The sequence below is a fragment of the Semicossyphus pulcher genome, unplaced genomic scaffold (genome assembly GCF_022749685.1).
Source record: "Semicossyphus pulcher isolate SPU_LCO1_2020_fin unplaced genomic scaffold, fSemPul1.0.p SCAF_20, whole genome shotgun sequence".
Taxonomy (NCBI): Eukaryota; Metazoa; Chordata; class Actinopteri; order Labriformes; family Labridae; genus Semicossyphus; species Semicossyphus pulcher.
The window spans coordinates 522,445-549,405 of NW_027211694.1; the positions used below are offsets into that span (position 1 = coordinate 522,445).

The 26,961-nt window shown below is 41.0% G+C and overlaps 1 protein-coding gene across 1 annotated transcript; it reads left to right on the forward strand.

The window, feature by feature from the left end:
* The first annotated feature begins 745 nt into the window (after nucleotides 1-745).
* ptpro (protein tyrosine phosphatase receptor type O) lies at nucleotides 746-26,500 on the forward strand. The gene is made up of 25 exons (XM_069671345.1): nucleotides 746-833; nucleotides 992-1,144; nucleotides 1,427-1,930; nucleotides 3,032-3,193; nucleotides 3,407-3,603; nucleotides 4,173-4,293; nucleotides 4,381-4,574; nucleotides 4,666-4,777; nucleotides 4,982-5,145; nucleotides 8,487-8,607; nucleotides 9,807-9,940; nucleotides 10,663-10,801; nucleotides 10,951-11,071; nucleotides 11,568-11,636; nucleotides 13,896-13,979; nucleotides 16,649-16,684; nucleotides 17,206-17,287; nucleotides 21,462-21,552; nucleotides 21,743-21,819; nucleotides 21,962-22,096; nucleotides 22,279-22,401; nucleotides 22,484-22,638; nucleotides 23,568-23,703; nucleotides 23,784-23,908; nucleotides 24,002-26,500. Exons 1-24 carry the CDS (start codon nucleotides 821-823, stop codon nucleotides 23,886-23,888), a joined length of 3,228 nt encoding a protein of 1,075 aa, XP_069527446.1. The 5' UTR covers nucleotides 746-820; the 3' UTR covers nucleotides 23,889-23,908; nucleotides 24,002-26,500.
* The last annotated feature ends 461 nt before the right edge of the window (nucleotides 26,501-26,961 follow it).

Below are 26,961 nucleotides of genomic sequence, written 5' to 3' on the forward strand. Positions count from 1 at the left end.
TTTTATTATTTCACATAAAACTATTTGATTCATTTATAATTCATCAACTTTATAATCACAGACTGATTCTTGTTCCTGAGCTGTGAAACGTTCTGCGTTTAAAGACGTCTGAAGGCTTTTTTTTTTTTTACAGTTTTCTGAAAGTTCAAAGGTCAAATAGTAAATTTGATGATTATTGGATCATGAAATCAAAGATGATTTGCATCTACAGACTGAAAATGAACAGTAAGCCTTGTTGCTGTGATGTAACGTGTGTCTGACACGGCGTCTCTCCTCTCCATGTCTCAGGGCGTGTCGTCCTTCCAGGCGTCTGTGAACGAGGACGGTCTGATCGTGGTGACGCTCGAGCGCTCCGACCTGCAGGAGAACGTGACGGCATACGGAGCTCAGATCTCCGGGGAACCCCGAGCCGTTCTGATCCAGTTTGTGAACACGAGCGAGCCGGTTCTGTTCAACACGTCCTTCCACGGCCTCTGCTACTCTGTGGGACTGCTGGTTAGACTGGGTCAGGCCTGGTCCAGACCCCTCAAGACCCTGTCCGTGCTCACCAGTAAGACACAGAGTGTTTGTAACCTTAAAAAAACCTTCGCCATAAAGCAGCGACTCATTCATGGATAAAAGCACACGCGTGTTTCTGAGCTCTGTCCCGTGCTGTTCGTGTCCTCCTGTCTTTTCAGAGCCACTTCCTGTCCGCAGCGCTCACATCGCTGACTACAAGGAGTCTCCAGAGACCGGCGTGGTGTTCCAGATCGACCCTCCGCCCGGGAACGTCTTCAGCAGAGTCAACATCAGCTTCACCGAGGGACACGAGAGGCGCTACATGCTCTACAAAGGTAAACACGTGTCATCATTAATGTTCATGTCTGTCTGTAGTTTAATAATTAAGCTGAGGTTAAGGTCAAAGGTCGAAGTAAATCTGTTTCAAACTGTAAACATACTGTACAGCCCTATGATCTCTGATGCCTTCCACTTCCTGTTTGTGTGTGTTCAGATTTCTACAGGGGGAAGACGGTGTTCAAACACTGGTTACCTGGAGTTTGTTACAGAAACGTCACCTTCCAGCTCATCTCTGAGGTCACCGTGTACCAGACCGCCCTGATCACACACAGTGACATCACACACACACCTGTGCACCACAGGACAGGTGAGACGCACACTCAAACAGCAGCTGTCCCTCTGAGTGTGTGTGTCACTGACGAGATAAAAACTTTCTCACTACAACATCTGAACAGTTTAAGCCAGAAACAGGAAGTGACATCACATATTTACAGAATGTGTTTATAAACATGTCAGGTCCTTCCCTGTGTCATGTTGCTGACACCTGTTGGTGACACAGTCTGAGGACAGTTGGTTTATTGTCACCTGAACCTGATGATAGTGAGACTCACCTGTGTGTGTGTGTGTGTGTGTGTGTGTGTGTGTCCAGTGCCCTTCCCCCCCCTCAACATCTCCCGTAAGATCGTCCACCTGAGCCAGAGGGCGGGGCCAGGCGAGGCCTCCAGCGTCGCACCTCCTGAGGGGGTGGAGACTCGGGGATCCTCCCGTCGAGCGCGGGACGTCCCCCTGCTGGAGGAGGAGCAGGAGGTGGAGCAGGAAGAGAACACGTCTGAGGAGGCGGCGGGGGCGTCCACTCAGGCGCCCTTTAACCCTACGCACAACCTGATAGGAAGTAACCTGACCTCGGAGGCGGAGACTCAGAGCTACTGGCCCGACCCCCCCGACCCGTCTCCAGCCGACCACGAGGACGAGTTTGTGAACGCCGTCGTGCCCGAGTACGAGGACTCCAACGAGCCGGGGTCCGCCATGGGCCTCCCCCCCGACGCCTCCGTCCTGCCCACCAAACTGCCCCCCATCCTGCTGGAGCTGCGCTGGCTGCCCCCCCGACCCCCCACCAGCTACGACGGCTTCAACGTCTACATCTACAGAGACGGTACACACGGGGAGACGACAACAACAACAACACGAACAACAACAACACCACCAACATCAACACCAACAACACCAACAACAACACCACCAACACCACCAACACCAACAACACCAACACCACCAACAATAACAACACCAACAACACCAACACCAACACCACCAACACCACCAACACCACCATCACCAACACCAACAACACCAACAACACCAACACCAACAACACCAACACCACCAACAATAACAACACCAACAACACCAACACCAACACCACCAACACCACCAACACCACCAACACCACCAACACCACCATCACCAACACCAACACCACCAACACCACCAACACCAACAACACCAACACCACCAACAATAACAACACCAACAACACCAACACCAACACCACCAACACCACCAACACCACCATCACCAACACCAACAACACCAACAACACCAACAACACCAACACCAACAACACCAACACCACCAACACCACCAACAATAACAACACCAACAACACCAACAACAACATCACCAACAACAACACCACCAACACCAACACAAACAACACCAACAATAACAACACCAACAACAACACCAACACCACCAACACCAACACCAACAACACTACCAACACCAACACCAACAACAACACCAACAACACCACCAACACCAACACCAACACCAACAACACCACCAACACCGACACCAACAACACTACCAACACCAACAACAACACCAACAGCACCACCAACACCGACAACACCACCAACACCACCACAAACACCACAAACACCACCAACACCACCAACAACAACACCAACACCACCAACACCAACACCAACACCAACAACACCAACAACAACACCACCACCAACACCACCAACAACACCAACAACAACACCACCACCAACACCACCAACAACGCCAACACCAACAACACCACCAACACCACCAACAACACCAACACCAACAACACCACCAACACATCCAACACCACCACCAACACCAACAACACCACCAACACCACCACCACTGGCTGATTTGATCTCGTCGTGTCTCTCAGGTGTCTCACTCTCGTCCTCACCTGTGCTGTCGTGTTTTCCAGGTAACTCTACAGAAACGGCCACCGTGGATGAAAACACTCACGAGTTCTTCACCGAGTTGACGGAGCCGGGGACGTACCGAGTCCAGGTCAGCACGCTCAGCTCGTCCGGAGAGTGTGAGGCGAGAGAGAGCACGGCCGACACCGGCTTCACCTTCTACCTCAGTACGTGCACGACGGCGGTCACCTGGACGGTTTCTACAGACACGCTCTGTTTGAGCGATTTCAAAGATCTGAACTAAAACATGAGATTTGACCTGAACGTTTTAAATGGAGGTGTTGTTTACCTCCCTAAGGATGTGTCACATCAGCATATTGTTCACAGTAACTCACAGCGTCATTGATCAGTGTCATTGATCGCTCTCTGCCTCGTCTCAGGTCCTGGTGGCGAGCTGCTGGAGGACCTGCGGGAGCGTCCTCAGGCCGTCAGCATCAGACTGCTGGACTCGAGCACCGCCGCCGTCTCCTGGGCGCCGTCCTCCGAGAGCCACAACGGCAGTGTGGTGTCGGTGGTCTCCACCACCTGCCTGAGGCCGAGCCTGAGCCAGAGGATGGAGAACACCTACTGCAGCGAGGTGACGTCCTGCTTCAGTCAGCCGTTAAATATTACACATCTCAACTTTATCAGGACGGCACGACACACAGGAACATGAATGATGAACTCACAGGAGCTGCACATCTGACACACACTAACTGACATGTTTGATGACGCTGGGACGAATTATTGGAGATTAAAGTGAATATCTGCACCATGTGTGGCTTTAAAAAAACATGAAAGTGCTGAAGAACAAAGTGTGTTGTTGTTGCCGCCTCTGGTCACATGACACGCCTCAGACCGAGCAGCACACCTGTGACCACATGAACACACAGCTCATTCATGCTCCAACGCTCGTCATCGTCTCTGTGATCAGAATCAAACTGTTATTGAAGCTTTTTATTGAATCACTTAAAGTTTGAATCGTTCAGACAGAGAGGTGTGAACTGACTCATCTGCTGATCAGCTGAGGTGTGAAACAAACAGAGTCTCCGTCTGTTCAGCAGACTGAGTGCAGTAGTGAAGCGGCTCCTCAGCAGCCCCGTCAGCAGCTCCGTCAGCAGCTCCGTCAGCAGACTGAAGTTTAATAAAGTTTTCTTTTGTCCACAGGAGAACTCGACCAGTGACATCATCACTAACCTGACCCCCGGGGCTCAGTACAGAGTGGTCGTCTACCACACCAACGGGCCGCTCGTCAGCCCGCCGTCCGAGCCCGTCATCATCGACATCGGTGAGGAACACCAGGACTCAAACACAGGTTATCATGTTTATAAGTTATCATGTACACTAAACGTGTGTGTGTGTGTGTGTGTGTCAGAGCCCACAGGTGTGCGTGAGCTGGCCGTTTACCCTCTCAGTCCCACCGCCGTCATCCTCAGCTGGCAGCGTCCGTACCACGTGGCCTTCAGGAAGTACGTCCTGCAGACCTTCTTCTTTAACCCCGTCACGTTCGCCTCCGAGTGGACCACCTACTACGAGATCGCTGCCACCGCGTCCGTCATCGCCTCCGTGGTAACGCTCGCTGTCGTAATGATAACCGTCCACGTGATGTGAAGCCTGCACGTCGTCTGAATCTGCTCCTCTTCTCTCCATGTCTCCTCAGAGAGTGACCGACCTGCTGCCCGCCTGGTATTATAACTTCCGTGTTTCCATGGTAACGTGGGGCGACCCTCCGCTCAGCTGCTGCGACAGCTCCACGGTCAGCTTCGTCACAGGTACGGGCACACCTGAGGATCAGCTGAGAGCTCATTCTGTTTTTACATGTCAGAGGAAAATCTGTCTTTTATGTTTGTTCAGTTTATTTTTTATTTTTACGCCTGGAACATTTGTACGTTCAGATTAAAGCTCACAGAGAAACGTAATCATGTTGTATTAGAGAAAACGAGCGTGTGAAAGGTGCGACCTCTCCGTCCCTGCAGCTCCGGAGGCTCCTCACATCTCCTCGGTGGATTACTCTCACGGCGTTCTCTACGTTCGCTGGACGTACGGCGAGCTCTTCATCGACCTGTCTCACTCCCGGATGCTGCACTGGCAGGTCGTCGCCATGGGGAAGAAAGGACCCGAGAGGAGCTACTCGGTGGACGTAAGACTTCAGTCATTCATCCGTTCACGCTGCACGCAGGCTCAGAGTGTCAGTTTGTGGAGCTCTGAGGTTCGAGCCTCTGTGTGAGGCATCATGGGAAATAACTCAACACATTGATTCTGCTGCATTAAAGCTCAGAAGAACACCTGAACATGTTTGAATATGATTCACTGTGTTTGTTTTAAACGAGAGTATCTAGCTTCCGTATCGTGACGTATTTCCGAGTGAAACAGGACGTGCAGGCGGGACATATCAGAGGGATTTGATTTGATCGTTGAGAAGTGGGCGTAGACAGACGTTCTCCACAGCGCAGTAGCTAGCTAACTGACCGAGCGTTCTTGGTGCTCTGCGGCTAAATGTTGCAGATTGATTGACAGGTGGATGTCATGATATTATTGGTTGGTGCTAACTTACGTAAGCACGCGTGATATTTAGTTTTACAGGAAGAAAAAAGATCAGATTTTGATATAAGAATCTGAAGAAATGGATTCTCTGTATTTTTTTTGGCCTATATTGTCGAACAGACGCACAATGTTAGCGTGATGATCTAAAAGGATTAAAATGACACTTTTTATTTCACCTCGACTTTAAAGACGAAGATCAGGTTAAATATTGATTTCATATTTTAAAACCTTTAAGTCGTTGATTTTGGACCTTTCACATTCTGCAGGTGATCTTTTCCTCAGGTGGGAACTTGACGTTTCTTTCCTTCAGTTAAAGAGTCGACGTTAATCACAGGCTGACTTCAGATGATTTTCAGTGTGAAACATTACAGAGATTTATCCGAGCTTTCTAAGGATGTTCTGCTCGGCGACAGGTGTTTACAACGTCTTCAGAAATCACAAAAAAACCTCAGTCACCTTTAAAATGTTTGATCTGAGCTGAGGCACAGACTCAGTGATTCATCCACACTCTGATGTAAAGCGGATCGAGTAAAGTAATGTAATATAAAGTAAAGTAATATAAAGTAATGTAATATAAAGTAAAGTAATATAAAGTAAAGTAAAGTAAAGTAAAGTAAAGTAATGTAATATAAAGTAAAGTAATATAAAGTAATGTAATATAAAATAAAGTAAAGTAAAGTAAAGTAATGTAATATAAAGTAAAGTAATATAAAGTAATGTAATATAAAGTAAAGTAAAGTACAGTAAAGTAAAGTAATGTAAAGCAAAGTAAAGTAAAGTAATGTAATATAAAGTAATGTAATATAAAGTAAAGTAAAGTAATGTAATATAAAGTAAAGTAATGTAATATGAAGTAAAGTACAGTAAAGTAAAGTAATGTAATATAAAGTAATGTAATATAAAGTAAAGTAAAGTAATGTAATATAAAGTAAAGTAATGTAATATGAAGTAAAGTACAGTAAAGTAAAGTAATGTAATATAAAGTAAAGTAATGTAATATGAAGTAAAGTACAGTAAAGTAAAGTAATGTAAAGCAAAGTAAAGTAAAGTAATGTAATATAAAGTAAAGTAATATAAAGTAAAGTAATATAAAGTAATGTAATATAAAGTACAGTAAAGTAATGTAAAGTAAAGTAATATAAAATAAAGTAAAGTAAAGTAATGTAAAGTAATGTAATATAAAGTAAAGTAATATAAAATACAGTACAGTAAAGTAATGTAATGTAATATAAAGTAATGTAATATAAAGTAAAGTACAGTAAAGTAAAGTAAAGTACTGTAATATAAAGTAAAGTAATATAAAGTAAAGTAAAGTAATATAAAGTACAGTACTGTAATATAAAGTAAAGTAATATAAAGTAAAGTAAAGTAATATAAAGTACAGTAAAGTACAGTCAAGTTAAGTAATGTAAAGTAAAGTAATATAAAGTAATGTAATATAAAGTAAAGTAAAGTAATATAAAGTACAGTAAAGTAATGTAATGTAATATAAAGTAATGTAATATAAAGTAAAGTACAGTAAAGTAAAGTAATGTAAAGTAATATATAGTACAGTAAAGTAATGTAATGTAATATAAAGTAAAGTACAGTAAAGTAAAGTACTGTAATATAAAGTAAAGTAATATAAAGTAAAGTAAAGTAATATAAAGTACAGTAAAGTACAGTAAAGTAATGTAAAGTAAAGTACTGTAATATAAAGTAAAGTAATATAAAGTAAAGTAATGTAAAGTAAAGTAAAGTAAAGTAATGTAATATAAAGTAAAGTAAAGTCATCAGATTTATCTATAAAGTTTTACGGGTTAGAATCTCTTAGAGATGCTGCGTCAGGTGATCTCTGCGCATCACTTGATGATATTTCAGGTGTTTGTGAACGTGTGAATCCTTCACGCTGCTGTCTGGTGAAACGTTTTTAACCCTTTGTGCACCGCTGTGGTTTTTACATTGACACAAAGTAAAATGCGTGATCTCCGCCCCTCCATCGTCTCCGACTGAAACTGGATTCATTCAGAGATTTTGGTCGTTTAATGTTTCATATGTTAAAAAAGCCTTTAAACAAGCGTCCCTTTAAACCTCCCTTTAAGACTCCTTTGAAAGGAGCTCTTTGGTTTGTTGCGTCGACTTGTTTTAAGCTTGTTAATGAAACGTTTCTTATCGGTCTGTCGCTGTGTGAAAGTTTCTGTTGTTGGAACCTTTGAGTCGTCTCAGCGGCGCACATCGAGCAGCAGCAGCAGCTTGTTATTTCGGGGTCAGGATGGATGTTATTGATCGTCTCCTCGGGGTCCATTCGATGGTCTAATTATCTGCAGAGAGACGAGCTGCTGTCTCTGCTGCCTCGTCTGCAGCTCCCCTCCTCCTGCACGACGGCGATCCCCGCAGACTGGCTCTCATAATGAACTGTGAGAGAGCCCGGCACACTCTCAGCTCTCACCTGAACGATGATGTAACGTTACCCAGAAAGTGTGTCGTCGTCCATCAGCACGGTTTCAGTGAGAGTCCGTCACACAGCGCAGCGGGATGCAGGAGGACGATCATCAGACACACAGTCAGTTTGGGAAAACACCAGGGTCCATCATTTATGTCCTTTTGTCTGAAAGTCTGAATGTGAACTGCAGACACACCTGACTGTGTGTGTGTGTGTGTGTGTGTGTGTGTGTGTGTGTGTGTGTGTGTGTGAGCTGCTGAGGCGGCTGTGGGAGTGAAATGTGATTCTGATTAATAAACAAAAGAACAAATGAAAACTGTAAATGAAGAAGAAACGAAGCGACCTTCAGGGAAATTAGATTTTAACAGGACGAGCCGAGGAGGTGAGATTAAAGCGATAAAGATACCTGTTACTACGGTAACCCCCTACAGCACCTACTGTCGACATAACACTCAGATATATATACTGTATTTATGTATGCTGTGTGTGTGTGTGTGTGTGTGTGTGTGTTTCAGGTGACTCGTAACGTGATGCGTGCCAGCCTCCCGCTGCCTCCAGGTGACATCTACAACCTGACAGTGACGGCCTGCACCGAGCGCAGCAGGAACACCTCCATGCCCAACATCATCAAACTGGGTCAGCACACGCACGCACGCACGCACACACGGCTGTAGGGACTATCTAACCACTAAACAGCTGCCAAACAGCTGCACATATCCAGGTCACAGGCATCAGCAGGAATAACGCTCTGATGATGCCTGATGACATCACACAAACTGTCCAATCAGAGAGCCAGCTGTTGGGCTAAGATGGATCAGTCTCTGGTTCTGGACCGGATGAAGCGAGCTGTGAAGAGTGTCTCCATCAGTGACACGTTCAGATGCTAGAAAGCTCCAGCTGCTCACGACTCCGACACACTCAGGTGTGTGACACGTTCACCTGTGGGCACACTCAGGTGTCTGACACGTTCACCTGTGGTGGACACACTCAGGTGTCTCACACGTTCACCTGTGGTGGACACACTCAGGTGTCTCACACGTTCACCTGTGGACACACTCAGGTGTCTCACACGTTCACCTGTGGTGGACACACTCAGGTGTCTCACACGTTCACCTGTGGTGGACACACTCAGGTGTCTCACACGTTCACCTGTGGACACACTCAGGTGTCTGACACGTTCACCTGTGGACACACTCAGGTGTCTGACACGTTCACCTGTGGACACACTCAGGTGTCTGACACGTTCACCTGTGGACACACTCAGGTACGCTCCATCGCTCTTCTACAGCGTGGCTCGATGTTTGAAACACGTCATTCAGCTTCGTGACGCTCCTCAGCTTCCTGCTCAGCTGTTTTTGCTTTGAATCACTTCCTGCCGATGTTTCACATTAAAAGTCTTCTAAAAAAAGGAGGGAGGTTATTTATGTCCTCTGAGCTGCTGTAAGGCTTTTACTTTGAAACATCTTAGCAGGAAGTGTTAGCAGAGTAGACGTGATCGATGGCACAGCGTGAGGCAGAGCAGTGACTCAACATTCATCATCAAACACACAAAAGTCATTCATAAATAAAGTTGATACAAGAGGTGCATCACAGCAGGTCCAGGTCTGCCTCCTCTCTCCATTGGCCCGGTCAGACGTGAGAGCTGCGGCGGCTGCGTGCAGCTGAAAGTGAATCTAAAACTTCATGTTTCCACTTCCTCTTCTCAGTGACTCGCAGTGTTTCCACCCGCACAGAGTCAGAGCGCTGCACTGGGCTCGGCTCGGCTCGGCCTGGATCACCTGCAGGTTTTACCATCAGACAATCTGAGGTCTCTGTTTCATGTGTGTTTGTCACAGAGCCGGCTCCTCCCCGCGCTCTGTTCGCTGTGAACGCCACACACTCGTCTGTGACTCTGCTGTGGACCGAGGAGGGCGTGGTCGACTACTACCAGGTGCTCTGCAGACCCAACAAGCCGAGCAAGGAGCTGAAGGTAAGACGGCTGCCCGTGTGCGTTCAGGAGGCCTCATGCAGCACGTCTGCAGGCTGAATCAACTTTAGAGCTACAATCTGTTAATTCAGAAGTTTACAAACAACATTTTAAACATTTGAAATCCTTTGCTTGTTACAGAAGTGGTTCAAACTGTGGTGCCGGCCCCTCGGGGGGTCAGGGCGGTGTCTCTAACTAGCTGCTAAACTGCTGAATGTTTAACACCAAGTCAAAGTCAGAGAGTGAGACGTTTATAGAAAGAGGAAGTGTTCCTGTGAATTATAGTCGCACTCGTCGCCTGCTGGTTTCAGACCATCAGCACGATTTCTATTTTGTTCTCACTTCTGTGTTTTCTGTAACTGAGGGTCAAAATTATTCTTAAATGCTTCAAAGATTTAAATGGAAAATGTTTTTAAATCCTGCTGAAAACAAATATCTATAAGAATCAATCCAGGTTTAGCTCTGGTGAACTTTGACCCCACAAGCTGGTGCCAAGAAGGCGAGGAGAAGGGAGGACATGGAGGGAAGGTTCCAGAAGGTTTTGTGGCTGACCAGTTTGGAGATTAAAACATTCAGATTAATTGATAATAATCTGAGTCGAATGATTAAATAGACATTAACTAACATCTGAATCCATAAACGAGGAGCTGCAGGTCGATGTCAGACTGCGACCTTTGACCCCTGCTGTGATATTTATCTATATTTTTCTTTGTCGTCCCTCTCAGGCGCGGGAGCCTCAGACGTCCACCTCTCACGTGCTGACGGTGTCCGGTTTGATTCCCTCGTCCACCTACAACTGCACCGTCACCAGCTTCAGCTACAGCACGCCCAGCAAGCCCGCGCACATCACCATCAGCACCGTCGGTAGGTGGCGCCGTCAGACGCTCTGAGGCCTTTGGAACATGTCGGCTGATCACGGACAGTTTAAGGGATTAAGCATGACATTAAAGAGGTGCAGCGATGGGGATGGACGTGAAAGTTTCACAGTGTCTCATCATTTGTTTTCTGTGCAGCTAAAGAGATGAACCCGAGCGTGGCCGCCATCTCGGCTCTGGCCGTCCTCAGCATCCTGCTCATCAGCCTGCTGGTTCTGTTTCTGCTCGTCCTCCGCAAGAAACACCTGCAGATGACCAGGTAACACACGCTCAGACACACGCTCAGACACACCTGAAAACACACCTGAAAACCTGCAGCACAGTCACACGCAGGGCACAGGGGCGGAGCTAACAGACAGGATATTGATTTGCACGTGTATGCCCACAGTTTAGTGCTGTCAGCTGAGCTCCCATGCTACATGCTAACATTAGCTTTGAATTAGCAGAAGTGCTACAGTCTCAACAGTTTCTGTTTCTAAGAATAAAATGTGACATAAACACACACACATACACACACATACACAGTGCAGATTGAGCTTTACGCCGGCTGTAACTGTACAACACTTTACCGATTATTACATCTAATCAAACCCAGTTCTCAGTTCAGGTTTCGGTTATTTTCATCCTCACACATTACCGCTCACTTCCTCTTTTTACTGATCAGTCATCAAATATTTGGGACTTCCCCAAACGGCTCTGAAACGTTCTCATCACTTTTTCCGTGTTTGATGTGTTTGTTGGTGTTTCTGTTTCAGGGAGTGCGGCGCAGAGACTTTCGTCAACTTCGCCTCCTTTGAAAGAGACGGAAAGCTTCCTTATAACTGGTAGGATCCTCCTCTGTGACTCTAAATCTCCAGAACATGTTTAAACATCTTTAAATCTCTTTAACATGAGAGGAGCACTTTGCCGTCCGGAGACCTGGTGGATGTCTTTTAGCAGATTTGGAGATCCAGTTGGCCTCAGTAATCACACATCCTCAGTTTGGATGTCAAAGCCTATCGCTGCTAACACCCTGAAAGACCCAATCAGAGGGGGATTATCGGCCCGACAGGGGACTGAAGCGGCAGATTAGGGATTTGAACATGTAGCTACAGATTTTAGCTGGTCTGTGGCGCTTAAAGCAGCGTGAGGCGATGATGATGATGAGCTCAGCCCTCCTGCCAGCTTTGTTTGGAGCAGCTGAAATGGGGTGTTTTTTGATGATGAAAGCTCAGGATTTCCCTTAATCTCAGATTAAAGGTTTTAAATGTTGGTTTCGGAGGGAAGTTAAATTCTACAAAACAAAAAAATGACATTTTCAGTCATTTATTCTTTGAAATTTGGAGTATTTTAAAGAAAGAGGCTTAAACGTCTCTCATATCCTGGCTGAAGGATCAGATTCAGTCGTACACATGTTGTTCACGTCAAACACTCTGAGTAGAGATTAATATAACAGCTGAAAGACGGTCAGTTAAGGCAGAACCTCGGCCTCCATCTGCTGTTGTATTTGACCTTCCATCACTTAATGCACATGTTCATCCGAGTGTCTTAATGTGACGGTGGAGTTGTGTTTCTGCTTTGACTGTGCATGTTAGCAGACCTGTTCACTATGATGACGAGAGGTGATGTCACCGCTGATGCAGATAACTGTGTAAAAACATTGTTTTTATTGTTGTTGTTTTTTTGCCTTGTTTTTGTCTGAAAATGTGCGATATTAAAGTAAGACTCTTTGTGTAGTGTTCAGTGAAGAACAAGTGACGGACAGACAAAGTAACTGAAGGGTAGTTTAGATAAATAGTTTAGTTTATAAGTAGTTTAGTTAAATAACTGAAGGGTAGTTTAGATAAAGAGTTTAGTTTATAAGTAGTTTAGTTAAATAACTGAAGGGTAGTTTAGATAAAGAGTTTAGTTTATAAGTAGTTTAGTTAAATAACTGAAGGGTAGTTTAGATAAAGAGTTTAGTTTATAAGTAGTTTAGTTAAATAACTGAAGGGTAGTTTAGATAAGAAACAAACACATTCAATAACAATGATAAATGAATAATATGTCAAAAACAAGAATCACTTAAATACAAATAAAAAGGTAAAACTTAAACAATTAAACACGTTGTGTTTACAGTGTCATGCTCATAGACAGTAAAAGCCTTTTTATCGTCAACATGAAAAGTCTGAGACGAATGTGTTTGGACAAAATATTTGTACTACACAAATCAAAAGACCCAAAACTCCAGCGGGTTTACGAGTGTGGTGTACCCCAAGGCTCCGATCTGGGTCCTATTCATTTCTACGTTTACATGCCTCCCCTTCAGACAATAACCTTCAAAAAGCATGCAAATGTAAAAAGTCTAAAACATGTTCAATGACTTGAAGATGCACTTTTTTACTTGTTCCCCCAAATTGCATGTTTGATTACTTAATCCAAAAACTTGTTCAAGCATCGTTTCAAATGTCCCTGAGCGAGGACTGAAACACTTGAACTTCAACAAAACAAAATACGACAATTCGCTAATCCTTTATGACGTATATTGAAAAAGGTTCCATGTTCCGTAAGATCGTCGATTTAACACTTCTGCTCTAGAGCTTTATTATCGGGACCAGAACCCATTTATGGTTAAAAAAACTTAAAGAGACACATAGTTGAGTTCTTGAATGTATCTGCATCAGTGAGGTCATGACCCGAGCAACACAATGTTAAAGAGAACGTCAGGTTCGTTAAGGTGGCCGTCACATGGTTTGACGTCACCATCGAGTGACAAAATGTGGGCTGTTTCTACATAATGAGGCTGAGTGTTGCATTGTGGGATGGGCTGGGACGACGCAGTGATGTCACAGGCTCAGGCTGGAGGATGTTAAATGAGACAGAGCGACCATTGACGTCCCGCAGCACACAGACTCCTGTTGTCCTCCAGAGAGACAACGGGACACTTTCTGAAGGGCTGCATGATGCATTAACTCTGTGTTCAGCACTAATGTGAAGCTCTCGACGCTCTGTGCCTCTTTACTAATGGAGCACCATGTTCTGTCCCCAACCTATCGCCCCCTGGTGTCTGTTTTTCTTTATTTTTTATTGTGTGTGTTTTTATTTTTTATTTGAACCCCCTTCAGGCGAAGAAGCCTCTTTGCCTTCCTTACCCTACTGCCATCCTGCCTTTGGACTGACTATCTTTTGGCTTTTTATATTAATCCTTGGTAAGTAAGCACTTGCAGGCCAAAAACACTGCACCTCAGGGGCATGTCTTAGCAGAGCCACAGCCCACAGCATTGATCAGAGACATCGTTTTACTTTCTATTTGAACCTAAGTGACCTCAGTGATCCTGAACTAAAGGATACGTTTGGTGATATTCAGATATATTAATATTGTCAACAAATCCCATGGAAAGACCAAAACAACAATGCATGTGGTGTACCTCAAGGCGCGATGCTCGGTCCTTTTCTTTTCTCTATTTGTAAGCCTCCTCTTAATCAGTAGACAAAATATTGAATCCCATATTTTTTCGGATGATTCAAAATTATTCTGATCTGTCAACTTTAGTGATACTAGCTGTGTCACCTCCCCTCACATACTGGTTTGAGGAAATATAGATGTAAGCTGGTCTTGGTCCTCTTTTTTCTCTTTTCATATTCACCTCATGGTCAGAAAACGCACTTCATGTTTTTGTTTCTGCACAAATGATACTTTTATCTTCCTGTTAATCCAAGTGATACTAGTGGTCTGGTTCCCTCCACATGGAAATTATGTCTTACAGGACAGAATTTATTTTTCTTTACAGATACAATAGGAACCTTTGATATGTCTTTTATTGTTCCTGTAGGGGAATCTGTCTTTGACTTTGTGGTTCTTTAATGTCATCTGACTTCAACCTTTGTTCACAACCTACGACAGTTCTAACTGCTGTGGCTGGTGTACAGCACTGTCGCTTAACAGGTGCTGTTTACTAGTCCTCTTTTAGGGGGACATGATATGGCTGACCATGATATACTGCTGCTAATTCTCTTGTTGCAGCTTTCTAATGGGTCAGATTACACAACAGGTGTCCTAAAATTAGGCCTGTGGAACACCAGGTTTAGAGAGGAGCTGAGTTCATTTTTTCATATGTTACATTACTTTAAGCTTTTAAATAGAAAAAAGACAAGAAAACTCAAACTTATAATTTATTAAAATTAATACAAAAATAAATGTAGTTATGTTTATGTCAATGTTTTCTCACCTGCAAAGAAACTAACTCAGCTTCTCTTAACAAAAAGTGCAAAAGGATGATTTCAGGGCCGTGCTGCTGTGAATTTAAATATGTCAGGCTGCAGGATGGCGTGCAGAGGATCGTTATCATATCAGTTATTTGTTGGATTGAGTCTGCTCATGGGAATGTTGACAAGTAAAAATATAAAGAATATCATCAAAACATCAACTAAAAAATGCTTTAAATTAAAGTCCAGTTTGATTTTTGGGGAAACAGGAAGTCAACAGAAGACTTTTCTGACATGTAGAACTTTGTCTTGCAATTCTGTGTCTGTGGTTTAACTCTCAAAGTCACACTCAGTGTGTTTTTACTAATCTGTTGGATGTAGCATGTTGCTAACTGTTGATGCTTACAACAGCTTTGCTCCATGTTTTGTGTCTGCATGACGTCTGTCTTTTATCATTTTGTAGAAGATGTAGCTTCTCAGTATGAAGTGCTGTCTTAGCGTAGTCTCTGTATATTCTGTTGGACATAGTTCCTGCATGTTTCTAGTTAAAGACACACCTGCGCACTGTGTCGCAGAACCCCCAAAATCTACAATTTGTCATCAGCTCTGAGCTGAGAGGACATTTGGGGATTTTTGGGCCTCTGCGGTGCAATCAGAGTGAAGCATGAAATGTTCAAGATAAATCACTGTAAAGGTAAAACATGTGCATGTGTGGTTGTGGAACTGTCAGCATAGTAAAGAAATCACCAAGCATGATGTTATTCTTCTGATGTGATAGGGTTCCTTATTTTGAAGCTCTGTTTTCAAGGGTTTGACCGATTGATGGGCTCCATACTCGCCTTTTATTAAAATGTTACCTTTACATGATGTTAAACTAAAAAAACTATCGTGAATTAATTCAGTTGAGTTTTCAGTTTTATATTTGCAAAATACAGAATTACATTGGCAAATAATTTAGGTTTACTCATATGTTAATAATTACATAACAATAAGAAAATAAATATATATAAATATAACATCTAAATGTCATGTTTTAGTGATGTTTTAGTTAAATGTTATTTTCTATAAAGGAAGGATTTCGAAAGGCTTCTTGTGAAATATTCGACCGTAGTAACAATGAATCTTGAAAAGACCTTTAAATGTTCTTTTTCATTAAAAAGGATGTAAAAGAATAATTACACAAATGCACAAGTCCAGTCCGATTAATTATTCAATATTTTAGAATAATATTTATAATAATATGACCTGTAATCCTACCATACAAAATGCACACACCTAAAACTCTGACTTCCATACATTTATTAAATCAATCTGATCGCCTGCCCGAGTTTTTCGACCACTTTCACTAAATAAACCAGAAAAATAATCTTTAGCATTAAGTGCCACATGAACGTACAACTATCGTGTGAACTGGCATTTAATGTTCTTTTAAAACTGAATACAGACTTTCAGTTTAAACACTTTAAATAGACAAATCAACATCAAACAAAAAATAACTTTGAATTTAAATAATAACCATGAATTGCTTTAAAAACCCACATTGGTCAAACCGTGATGTGAATCCAGAGAGTTAATATAAAATTTGTGTGATACAGAATAATTAACATGTAATTTAGTCTCATTATAGTTAAAGTTATCATCATGAGGAACTCTACCTGTCTGTACTTTATAGGAGCAAGACAGCTTTAAAGAAACGGAAGCTAACCAGGTAACAAGACTAAACAACATGTGGCTCTCAGTCCGTGCTTTTATTCATTTATTTATTTATTTATTTATGTTGTGTACTTGTGTGTATTTGTGTGTGTGCTGCCATTGCACTAATATCAGCCTTCAGCCAGAAACAGAGAACATCCAAACTGTTTAATCCTGCAGATTAAAATGAAACTGAGCCAACGGCAGTTTTTTACATGGAGGTGGGAGGAAACATGGACAGATAGATAAATGAGAGTGTGATACATGTTGACAATGTAGTAATCATTATATCATTATGTGATTTGAAAAAGAGAATCAAGAAGGTCAAGATGTCATTAATATGCAAAATTATGATTTCATGTAAACCTGATTAGATTTTGTTTTGTTCGTACACATGAGCGTTTCTCTTCCAGATATTTTACACAATGCATATTTAAAACAATGTCTCTCCCTGTTGATGGTGTAAATATGATGTGTAAAGTATTATTTGTTAGTATTATATTGAACATTTTCTGACATGTTGGTGTATCGTTGCAGCCCTGTGCAGCTGGACGACTTTGATGCGTACTTCAAAGAAATGAGCAAAGACTCGGCCTACAAGTTCTCCTTGCAGTTTGAGGTACGACTTTATTCAGACCTGACGTTTCTGTACTGACGGCTCACACACAGTTACAATGCAACAATACTCATACATACATACATACATACTTTTATTTGTACATACATTATTTCATTCTTACATAAATTCATTTATACTTTTTTTCACTACACACATACATAGTTTTATACATACATTAATTAATTCATCCTTTTTTTTCGTACATACACGCATAAATACATTTATACTTTTATGCGTACAATAATTCATTCATACTTTTTGTCGTACGGTTCTTGTACACACACACATACATGCATTCAAACTTTCATTCGTAAATTAATTAAGTCATTATTTTCTTCGTACATACATTTATTCATATTTTTATTCATACTACATTCATAACTTTTTTTTGGAAAAACATACACATAATTTCATACTTTTTCTGCACATATATACATTCAGAATTCTTTTGCACATGCATAAATTCATACTTTTTGGCACATACATACTCTTTTGCATACATACATACACACATACATTCCTATTTTTTTCCCATACATACAGTCATACTTTTTTTTGCACATACATACATTCATACTTTTTTTTGCAGATGCATACATACATGCTTTTTTGCACATACATATATTCATACTTTTTTGCACATATATACATTCATACTTTTTTTTGCACATACATACATTCATACTTTTTTGCACATACCTACATTCATACTTCTTTTTTCACATACATACATACTTTTTCTGCACATATTTACATTCATACTTTTTTGCACATGCATTCATACTTTTTTTTGCACAAACATACATTCATACTTTTTTTTACACATACATACATACATTCCTATTTTTTTGCACATACATACTCATTTGCATACATACACACATACATACATACTTTTTTGCACATACATACATACATACATTCATTCATAATTTTTGCACATACATACATACATACATTCATACTTTTTTTTGCACATACATACATACATACTTTTTGGCACATATATACATTCATTCTTTGTTGGCACATACATACATTCATACTTTTTTGGCACATACATACATTCATACTTTTTTTGCACATGCATACATACATACTTTTTTGCACATACATACATTCGTACTTTTTTGCACCTACATACATGCATACTTCTTTTTGCATATACATACATACGTACATTTTCTGCACATATATACATTCATACTTTTTTGCACATGCATGCATACTTTTTTTTGCACAAACATACATTCATACTTTTTTTTACACATACATACATACATTCCTATTTTTTTGCACATACATACTCATTTGCATACATACACACATACATACATACTTTTTTGCACATGCATACATACATTCATTCATAGTTTTTGCACATACATACATACATTCATACTTTTTTTGCACATACATACATTCATACTTTATTTGCACATACATACATACTTTTGGGCACATATATACGTACATACTTTTTTTTTGCACATACATGCACGTACATACTCTTTTGCACACATACATACATACACACATACATTCCTATTTATTTTCACATACATACATTCATACTTTTTTTGCACATACATACATTCATACTTTATTTGCACATACATACATACTTTTGGGCACATATATACGTACATACTTTTTTTTTGCACATACATGCACATACATACTCTTTTGCACACATACATACATACACACATACATTCCTATTTATTTTCACATACATACATTCATACTTTTTTGGCACATACATACATTCATACTTTTTTTTTTGCAGATACATACATTCATACTTTTTTGGCACATATATACTCTTTTGTATACATACATACACACATACATTCCAATTTTTTTCACATACATACATTCATACTATTTTTGCACATACATACATTCATACTTTTTGGCACATACATGCATTCATACTTTTTTGGCACATACATACATTCATGCTTTGTTGGCACATACATACATTCATACGTTCTTGCACATACATGCACATACATACTCTTTTGCATACATGCATACACACATACATTCCTATTTATTTTCACATACATTCATACTTTTTTGGCACATACATACATATATACTGTTTTTTACACATACATACATACATTCATACTTTTTTTTGCACATACATACATTCATACTTTTTTTTGCACATACATACATTCATACTTTTTTTGCACATACATTCATACTTTTTTTTGCACATACATGCATTCATACTTTTTTGCACATACATGCATTCATACTTTTTTGCACATACATACATTCATACTTTTTTTTGCACATACATACATTCATACTTTTTTTTGCACATACATGCATTCATACTTTTTTGCACATACAAGCACATACATACTATTTTGAATAAATACATTCATACTTTTTTTTTGCAGATACATACGTTCATACTTTTTTGCACATACATACTCTTTTGTATACATACATACACACATACAATCATACACACATACATTCCAATTTTTTCCACATACATACATTCATACTTTTTTTGCACATACATAAATTCATACTTTTTTCACGTACATATATTCATACTTTTTTTCGCGCATACATTCATACCTTTTTTTCTACATATATACATTCATACTTTTTTCACATACATACATTTTCACATACATACATTCCAACTTTTTTGTACATAGTTTTTTTTGCACATACATGAATTCATACTTTTTTTACATACATACATGAATTCATACTTTTATTTGTACATACGAACATTCATACTTTTATTCCCACATACATACATGAATTCATACTTTTATTCGTACATGCATACATTAATTCATACTTTTATTTGTACATAAATGAATTCATACTTTTATTCATACATTCATAATTTTTTCGCATACATACATTCACACTTTTTTTCACAAACTTACATACATACTTTTTTTGTACATACACACATTCATACTTTTTTCACATACATACATTCATACTTTTTTCACATACATACATTCATACTTTTTTCACATGCATTTATTCATACTTTTATTCGTACATACATAAATGAATTCATACTTTTATTTGTACATACATTTATTCATACTTTTTTTACATACATACATTTATTCATACTTTTATTCCCACATACATACATACATGTATTCATACTTTTATTTGTACATACATTTATTCATACTTTTTTTACATACATACATTTATTCATACTTTTATTCCCACATACATACATACATGAATTCATACTTTTATTTGTACATACATTCATTCATACTTTTATTCCCACATACTTACATGAATTCATACTTTTATTTGTACATACATAAATGTAATCATACTTTTATTCCTACATACATACATGAATTCATACTTTTATTCATACATGCATACTTTTTTCACATACATACATTAATACTTTTTTTCGCATACATACATTCATACCTTTTTTTCACGTATATACATTCATACTTTTTTCACAAACATACGTTGATACTTTTTTCAGTTTTTTTGCACATACATAAATTCATACTTTTTTCACATACATACATTCATACTTTTTTTCACATACATAAATTCATACTTTTTCACATACATACATTCATACTTTTTTCATATACAGTGTTTTTTCACATACATACATTCATACTTTTTTCACATGCATACATTCATATTTTTTTCACATGCATACATTCATACTTTTTTTCACATACATACATACTTTTTTTCACATGCATAAATTCATACTTATTTCACATAGTTTTTTTGAACATACATGCATTTATACGTTCATACTTTTTTCAACCTTACAAACACAAATATATATATATATTCTTACATACATTAAGTTTCTTACGTACATACATAAGTACATTCATACTTATATTTAGACATGTATCCATACACAAACACATACATATGTGCCTTCATAAGTTAATACTTTTACTCAATCATACATTTATGCATTTTAATTCTTACATGTGTGTATTTTAATCATTCATGCATTCATACATACACACAGTGTACTTTTATTCATACATGTACAAAGTTTCTAGCACTATAGATCTAAATCCCAACAAAACAGACACATGTATATGTATATATGAAATATCAACTAATCAAAACTCAGTAAGATCACCTCATGGATGTGTTGCATGATGTTTTCCAGGAGCTGAAGAGCGTCGGTCTGGATCTTTCCCATGATGCAGCAGACCTGCCCATCAACAGGCCGAAGAACAGATACACCAACATCCTCCCCTGTGAGTCACTGGACGCAAAGCATCATGGGTGTTTGGACAAACTCTCGGATTGTCCTGTCAAACTTAAAGTTCATACTTACTTAACAATAATGTTTTTCTTCACATCTGTGAGAGCGTTTGTTTGTGGTGTGGGACATCTTGAGCAGAAATCAAATCATGTTCAGACTGTGACGGCTCATTTTCCCTCCAGATGACTTCAGTCGGGTGAAGCTGATCTCGATGCACAATGATGAAGGTTCAGACTACATCAATGCCAACTACATACCTGTGAGTTCCTCCTCCTCCTCCTCCTCCTCCTCCTCCTCCTGGAGGACAATATAATGTTCACAGAAGCGACATGAATGTAAATGTCCCCGTGTTTCATTAACTGAAGCTGTTTGTCTGTTTCATGTGTTTCTGTGACTTTCAGGGATACAAACATGCTAAAGAGTACATCGCCACTCAGGGTCCGCTGCCCGAAACCCGTAATGACTTCTGGAAGATGGTTCTGCAGCAGAAATCTCCGATTATCGTGATGCTCACACAGTGCAACGAACGACGCAGGGTCAGTCTTCTACTAAACTACTGCGATTATCAAACTAACCAGCAGATTCACCCAGAATGGGCTCACACAGTAAAACCCTGCTTTGAAGTTCATGCATGAGGAATACAAATCTAAGCAGAGAATATATCAAAGGCTCATGAAATGATGTATGTGCGTTACGGTGAGTCTTTGGTGTGTTTCAGGTGAAGTGCGATCACTACTGGCCGTTCACTGATGAACCTGTGATGTACGGGGAGATCAGCGCAGAGATGCTGTCTGAGACCGAGTCTCCGGAGTGGACCATCAGGAAGTTCAGACTGGGATATGTGAGTTCAGGATCCCTCACATATGTTCATCTTTTGTCTGCTCCGAGTGTGTCCTTATGTCGATCTCTGTCTCCCCCTGCAGGCCGATGAGACTCAGGATGTCCTCCACCTGAACTACACCTCGTGGCCGGATCACGGCGTCCCCACGGTGAACGCCATCGAGAGCATCCTGCAGTTCGTCCACATCGTCCGCCAGCAGGCCAACAGGACCAAAGACCCCATCATCGTCCACTGCAGGTCAGGATCACACTCGCAGAGCCCCAGAGGTTTAACAAAAAGGAGTTATAAAGTTATATTTATGTGAGGCCAAATACGTTTCTCCCAAATTGGTGCTGAAGGAAAGGCTTCATCTTCTGTACGGTGTCCATTTAAGGACAAATCAAAAACTGAAATTTGTGCTACTGACCACCAGCAAACCCAGTTTAATGATGAAATCATTCCAGGTGAATAGGAACATGAATAAAATCAACTACGCGCCCTTCACAGCCACCAGACTCCACTGACAAAAATAGTCATTTTACCTCCTAAAACAGGAGCTGCTGCTCTGCTGCTGCCTCAGCCGACTGCTTCGTTTCTGTCGTTGTGAGAGACACAAATAAAATGATGTTGGATCCAAACTAACGATCTTAAAACACAAAATGACACAGTAACATAAACAAACAGACCAGTCGAATCAGCAGCAGAGCAGCAGCTCCTCCTGTGTCCTGTGAGCTTAAATCAGTGTTTTTCTGAATGGAGTCTGGTGTGTCTGCAGAGAGCGATGTAACGTCTGTGTGTGGTTAAAACAATCATCTTCCTCTGTAACAAAAAGGTCTATCTCTGTAGGGATCCTTTCTGTCATGTTGTCACACACTTAGAAGAACAATCTGAGCCTGTCAGTGGAAACAACAAGAACTTTTCTACCTCATCATTACGCCCCAAAATATGTCAAAATGGCCCCTGGTTTAAAAATAGCAGCATAATCCTTTAACTCTACATTCTCCTGCTCCAACTCTCTTCATCTTCATTTGACTTTAACTTTAATAACCCGATCAGAGACACTGAGTCACATCCCGACAGTCCCAGCCATTAAAATGCTATTAAACAGATGATGTCATGTCCATTAAATCATCCATTTCCTGTGACTGTGGCTCTGAGGTTGTCTCTTTGTGTGTGTGGTGGTTCAGCGCTGGAGTCGGCAGGACGGGGACCTTCATCGCTCTGGACCGTCTGATGCAGCACATCAGAGAGCACGAGTTCGCCGACATCCTGGGCATGGTGTCCGAGATGCGTTCACACCGCCTGTCCATGGTCCAGACCGAGGTGAGGACTCGACATGTTTAACACGAAACAATTCACCGCTTCCAGTTCACATTCGAGACGTCTTCTTGTCTTCTGTGCAGGAGCAGTACGTGTTCATCCATCAGTGCGTCCTGCTGATGTGGCAGAAGAAGAAGCAGCAGTCCATCACCTCTGACGTCATCTACGAGAACGCCAGCAAGACATAATGACGGAGGCTCCTCCACACGTGAGTCAAACGGGAGCATCACTGAAAGACAAAAGTGTTTAAAGGAACCGCCTGTGCTCAGGTGTTTACTGATCCCTGCTCCGTGTCTTACAGGCTGCGAACACACCGGCCTCCTGTGCTTCAGGCATCCATTCTCTGCAGAAGAAGACCCGCTTCATCATCAGTATCAAAAAACAAAACAGCAGAACATCTCGACGACACAAGAGGAAAAAGAATCCAGTATTTTGTTTGAATTGGTGTTAAAGCATGGGATGGAGTTTTGCCTTAAGGAGCTGAACTGACCAACAAAACCCCCGAACCCTCTGAACCGGACTGATTCAACGTGGGAGGAGGAGTCAGGGAGCGTTAACCAGCTCCGTCCTGTGATTGGATGTCTACACTGTGTGGGGCGATGAGTCGGTGGAGCCGAGTCAGCAGATTTTCATATTGTTTGTGTTTTTTTTTAATCTCAGGAGTCGCTGAAAACCAGCGAGCACACTGGCCTCTTCCTCCGCCTCCGTCGTTGTCAGTCATTAGTTTGAGTTTTAGCATCGTCGATAGCGTTCGCCCTCCCTGCAGAGTGCAGCTGTCCTGGCCAGCTAAGGCGTCGGGATCGTAGGCGGTAGAAACGTAACACTGCCAAACACACTGAACAAAGGACTCTCACATGTAAAGTATTAAAACCACCGAATGCTAACATGCTAGCTAGCTGCCAGGACCGCTGCACAGATCACATTCACTGGAAGAACCCAGCAAGCATTCGACGAAGGATGAAGTTCTGACAAATGAGCACAAAACTTTCCACGTTGGGACGTCAAAGCGGATTTTTAAACACTAAAAGCGCTTCGATGCTTTTCTGAATGTATCGATCGTGTCGCGGTCGAACGCGTGACTGCGTCACACTTTGGGAGAAACTAAGAGGTCGTGTCACCTCGCTGAAAAATTGGGTAAATATTTGCTGCAGTTGGAACGTTCCAGTTTATCACAGACGTATTATGGTACCGATTTCACTAAATGCTGCTCAACTAAATACGGAACTCTTTATTTGGGCCGTCGGAGCGACCGTGAACGTCTGAATGTTTGCTGGGTGTGCACAAGAACTAAAGGGCACAGAGACGGCTGAAGGGAACAAACGCCTTTCTGTGGAAACACGAGTGCCTCATGCTGCCATCCGGACGCTGCCGGGCGTGTTAGAGGCCACTTTAGACGCTAGGGACTGTCGTAGAGCTGTAGTTTGTATTTGCACGGAGGCCTCGGAGCTGCCTGACCTGCTGACACAAGAAGGGACGAGTTTGTGCTGCTGCTTGTGACTGTGGAGGACCAACGTACAGCCGCTCGCTCGAGGTTCCTCCTGTGCTGTGCACTGTGGGCTCTTTCTAACCAAGGATCTCCATCTGAAGACGTAGATTAACTGTAGAGTAGTATGAGCTTTACGATCTCATCGGCTGCAACAATCCTGTTTGGAGACAGACGCAGAGTAATGGATCATATCTGAGAGAGAGAGAGAGACAGAGAGAGAGAGAGACAGAGAGACAGAGAGAGAGAGACTGATGAACTGCCAAACCCACCGAGCGATGATCAACAGCTGATCGATGATCATGTTGCTGATCCGAGTATTGACATATCTGCTCAGCATATCTTGGAGCCGCCCGAGCCCCACATAACGATTACAAAGTGCATCTGGTACCTTCAGACAATGTTTCTGATCATTTTAACTATTTCCCGTTGTTATAAAGTTGAGGAAGTAAAAGGTTGTACCTGTTACCGTGTCCAAACAGCCCAAGTTGTGAAGTCTGGTGGAGCACAGTTTTTATACCTTTATAAGATGTGTTGTGGAGTTGTTTGTTCTCCTCCTCGCCTGGTTATTGGTGCCATTTAAGGGTTAAAAGATAAACCCAAAATGAAAACAGTTTTAATTCAACGACCGACACAGCCAAACATTGTGTACATGTGGCTGCATTTATGTCTGGTACTTTTGGCACGTAACAAACGTTATCCCAACACGCGTTGAACGTGTTTTTGAGCAGCAGATTCACATCAAAGGATAAAACCACCAAAGTGTTCCGACTCCGTGTTTACGGATAAAACATGAACATTGGGATTCAAACTTAAACGACGGCTCGGGCTGAATATCGTGTATCGGACATATCTCTCACTGAAACACACGACTGCTGCACAGGAAGTAGTTAAAGCCATTTCCTGAAGCATCAGTATCAGCTCAACTTGTTTACAATGACTTAGTTAGTCCATCTGACATCTTTCTACTGAACGTTTTACTTGAAGGGCAAAAAAACCTCCACATTTCTCACTTCCTTGATGACTGTAGAGAATGTCTTCTGAACAGACGAGAGAGGGCGACCTCATTCAAATATTTACTTCTACATTCAGGATGTACGAGGTGTCGTCAAAATAAGAGCATTCAGGATGTACGAGGTGTCGTCAAAATAAGAGCATTCAGGATGTACGAGATGTCGTCAAAATAAGAGCATTCAGGATGTACGAGGCGTCGTCAAAATAAGAGCATTCAGGATGTACGAGGCGTTGTCAAAATAAGAGCAAAGAGGTGCTCAGATTTGTATGGAAGAGGATTAGGGCCACTGGGGAAAAAAAAAAATTAAGGTCCAATAATTTTTAATTTTTTTTTTATTAGGGGAAAAAAAGTCAAAATTCTGACTTTTTTTTCTCAGAATAAAATGTAAAAAAAATTTTTATTGGACCTTAATTTTTTTTTTTTTTTAATGGCCCTAATCCTCTTCCGTAGATTTGTAACACGTCACTAAGTATGAAGAAAGTACAGATCCACATTCAGTTGAAGTCACTACGTTTGGCTGATTTCACGTTTTACAGGACTGTCAAGAAACTGTTTAAAAAAATGTAACTTTTATAGTTTAAACAAAAACCTGAGTTAGTTTTTTTAATTACCTCACTTTATTAATTTTTTTAAAAAACCGAATCGAATACATTACTGTTAAAAAAGTTGAATAAAGTATAAAATAAGACGTTTTTTAAAATGTATTCTTTCCCCCCAAACACCAAAATATTGTGTAGTGACACTTATTTGTTTTTTAATCATA

Coding starts and splice junctions, on each gene's coding strand:
- ptpro (XM_069671345.1), top strand. Junction 1,931..3,031: donor CGTCTACATCTACAGAGACG/GTACACACGGGG, acceptor CGTGTTTTCCAG/GTAACTCTACAGAAACGGCC. Junction 9,941..10,662: donor AGCCGAGCAAGGAGCTGAAG/GTAAGACGGCTG, acceptor CGTCCCTCTCAG/GCGCGGGAGCCTCAGACGTC.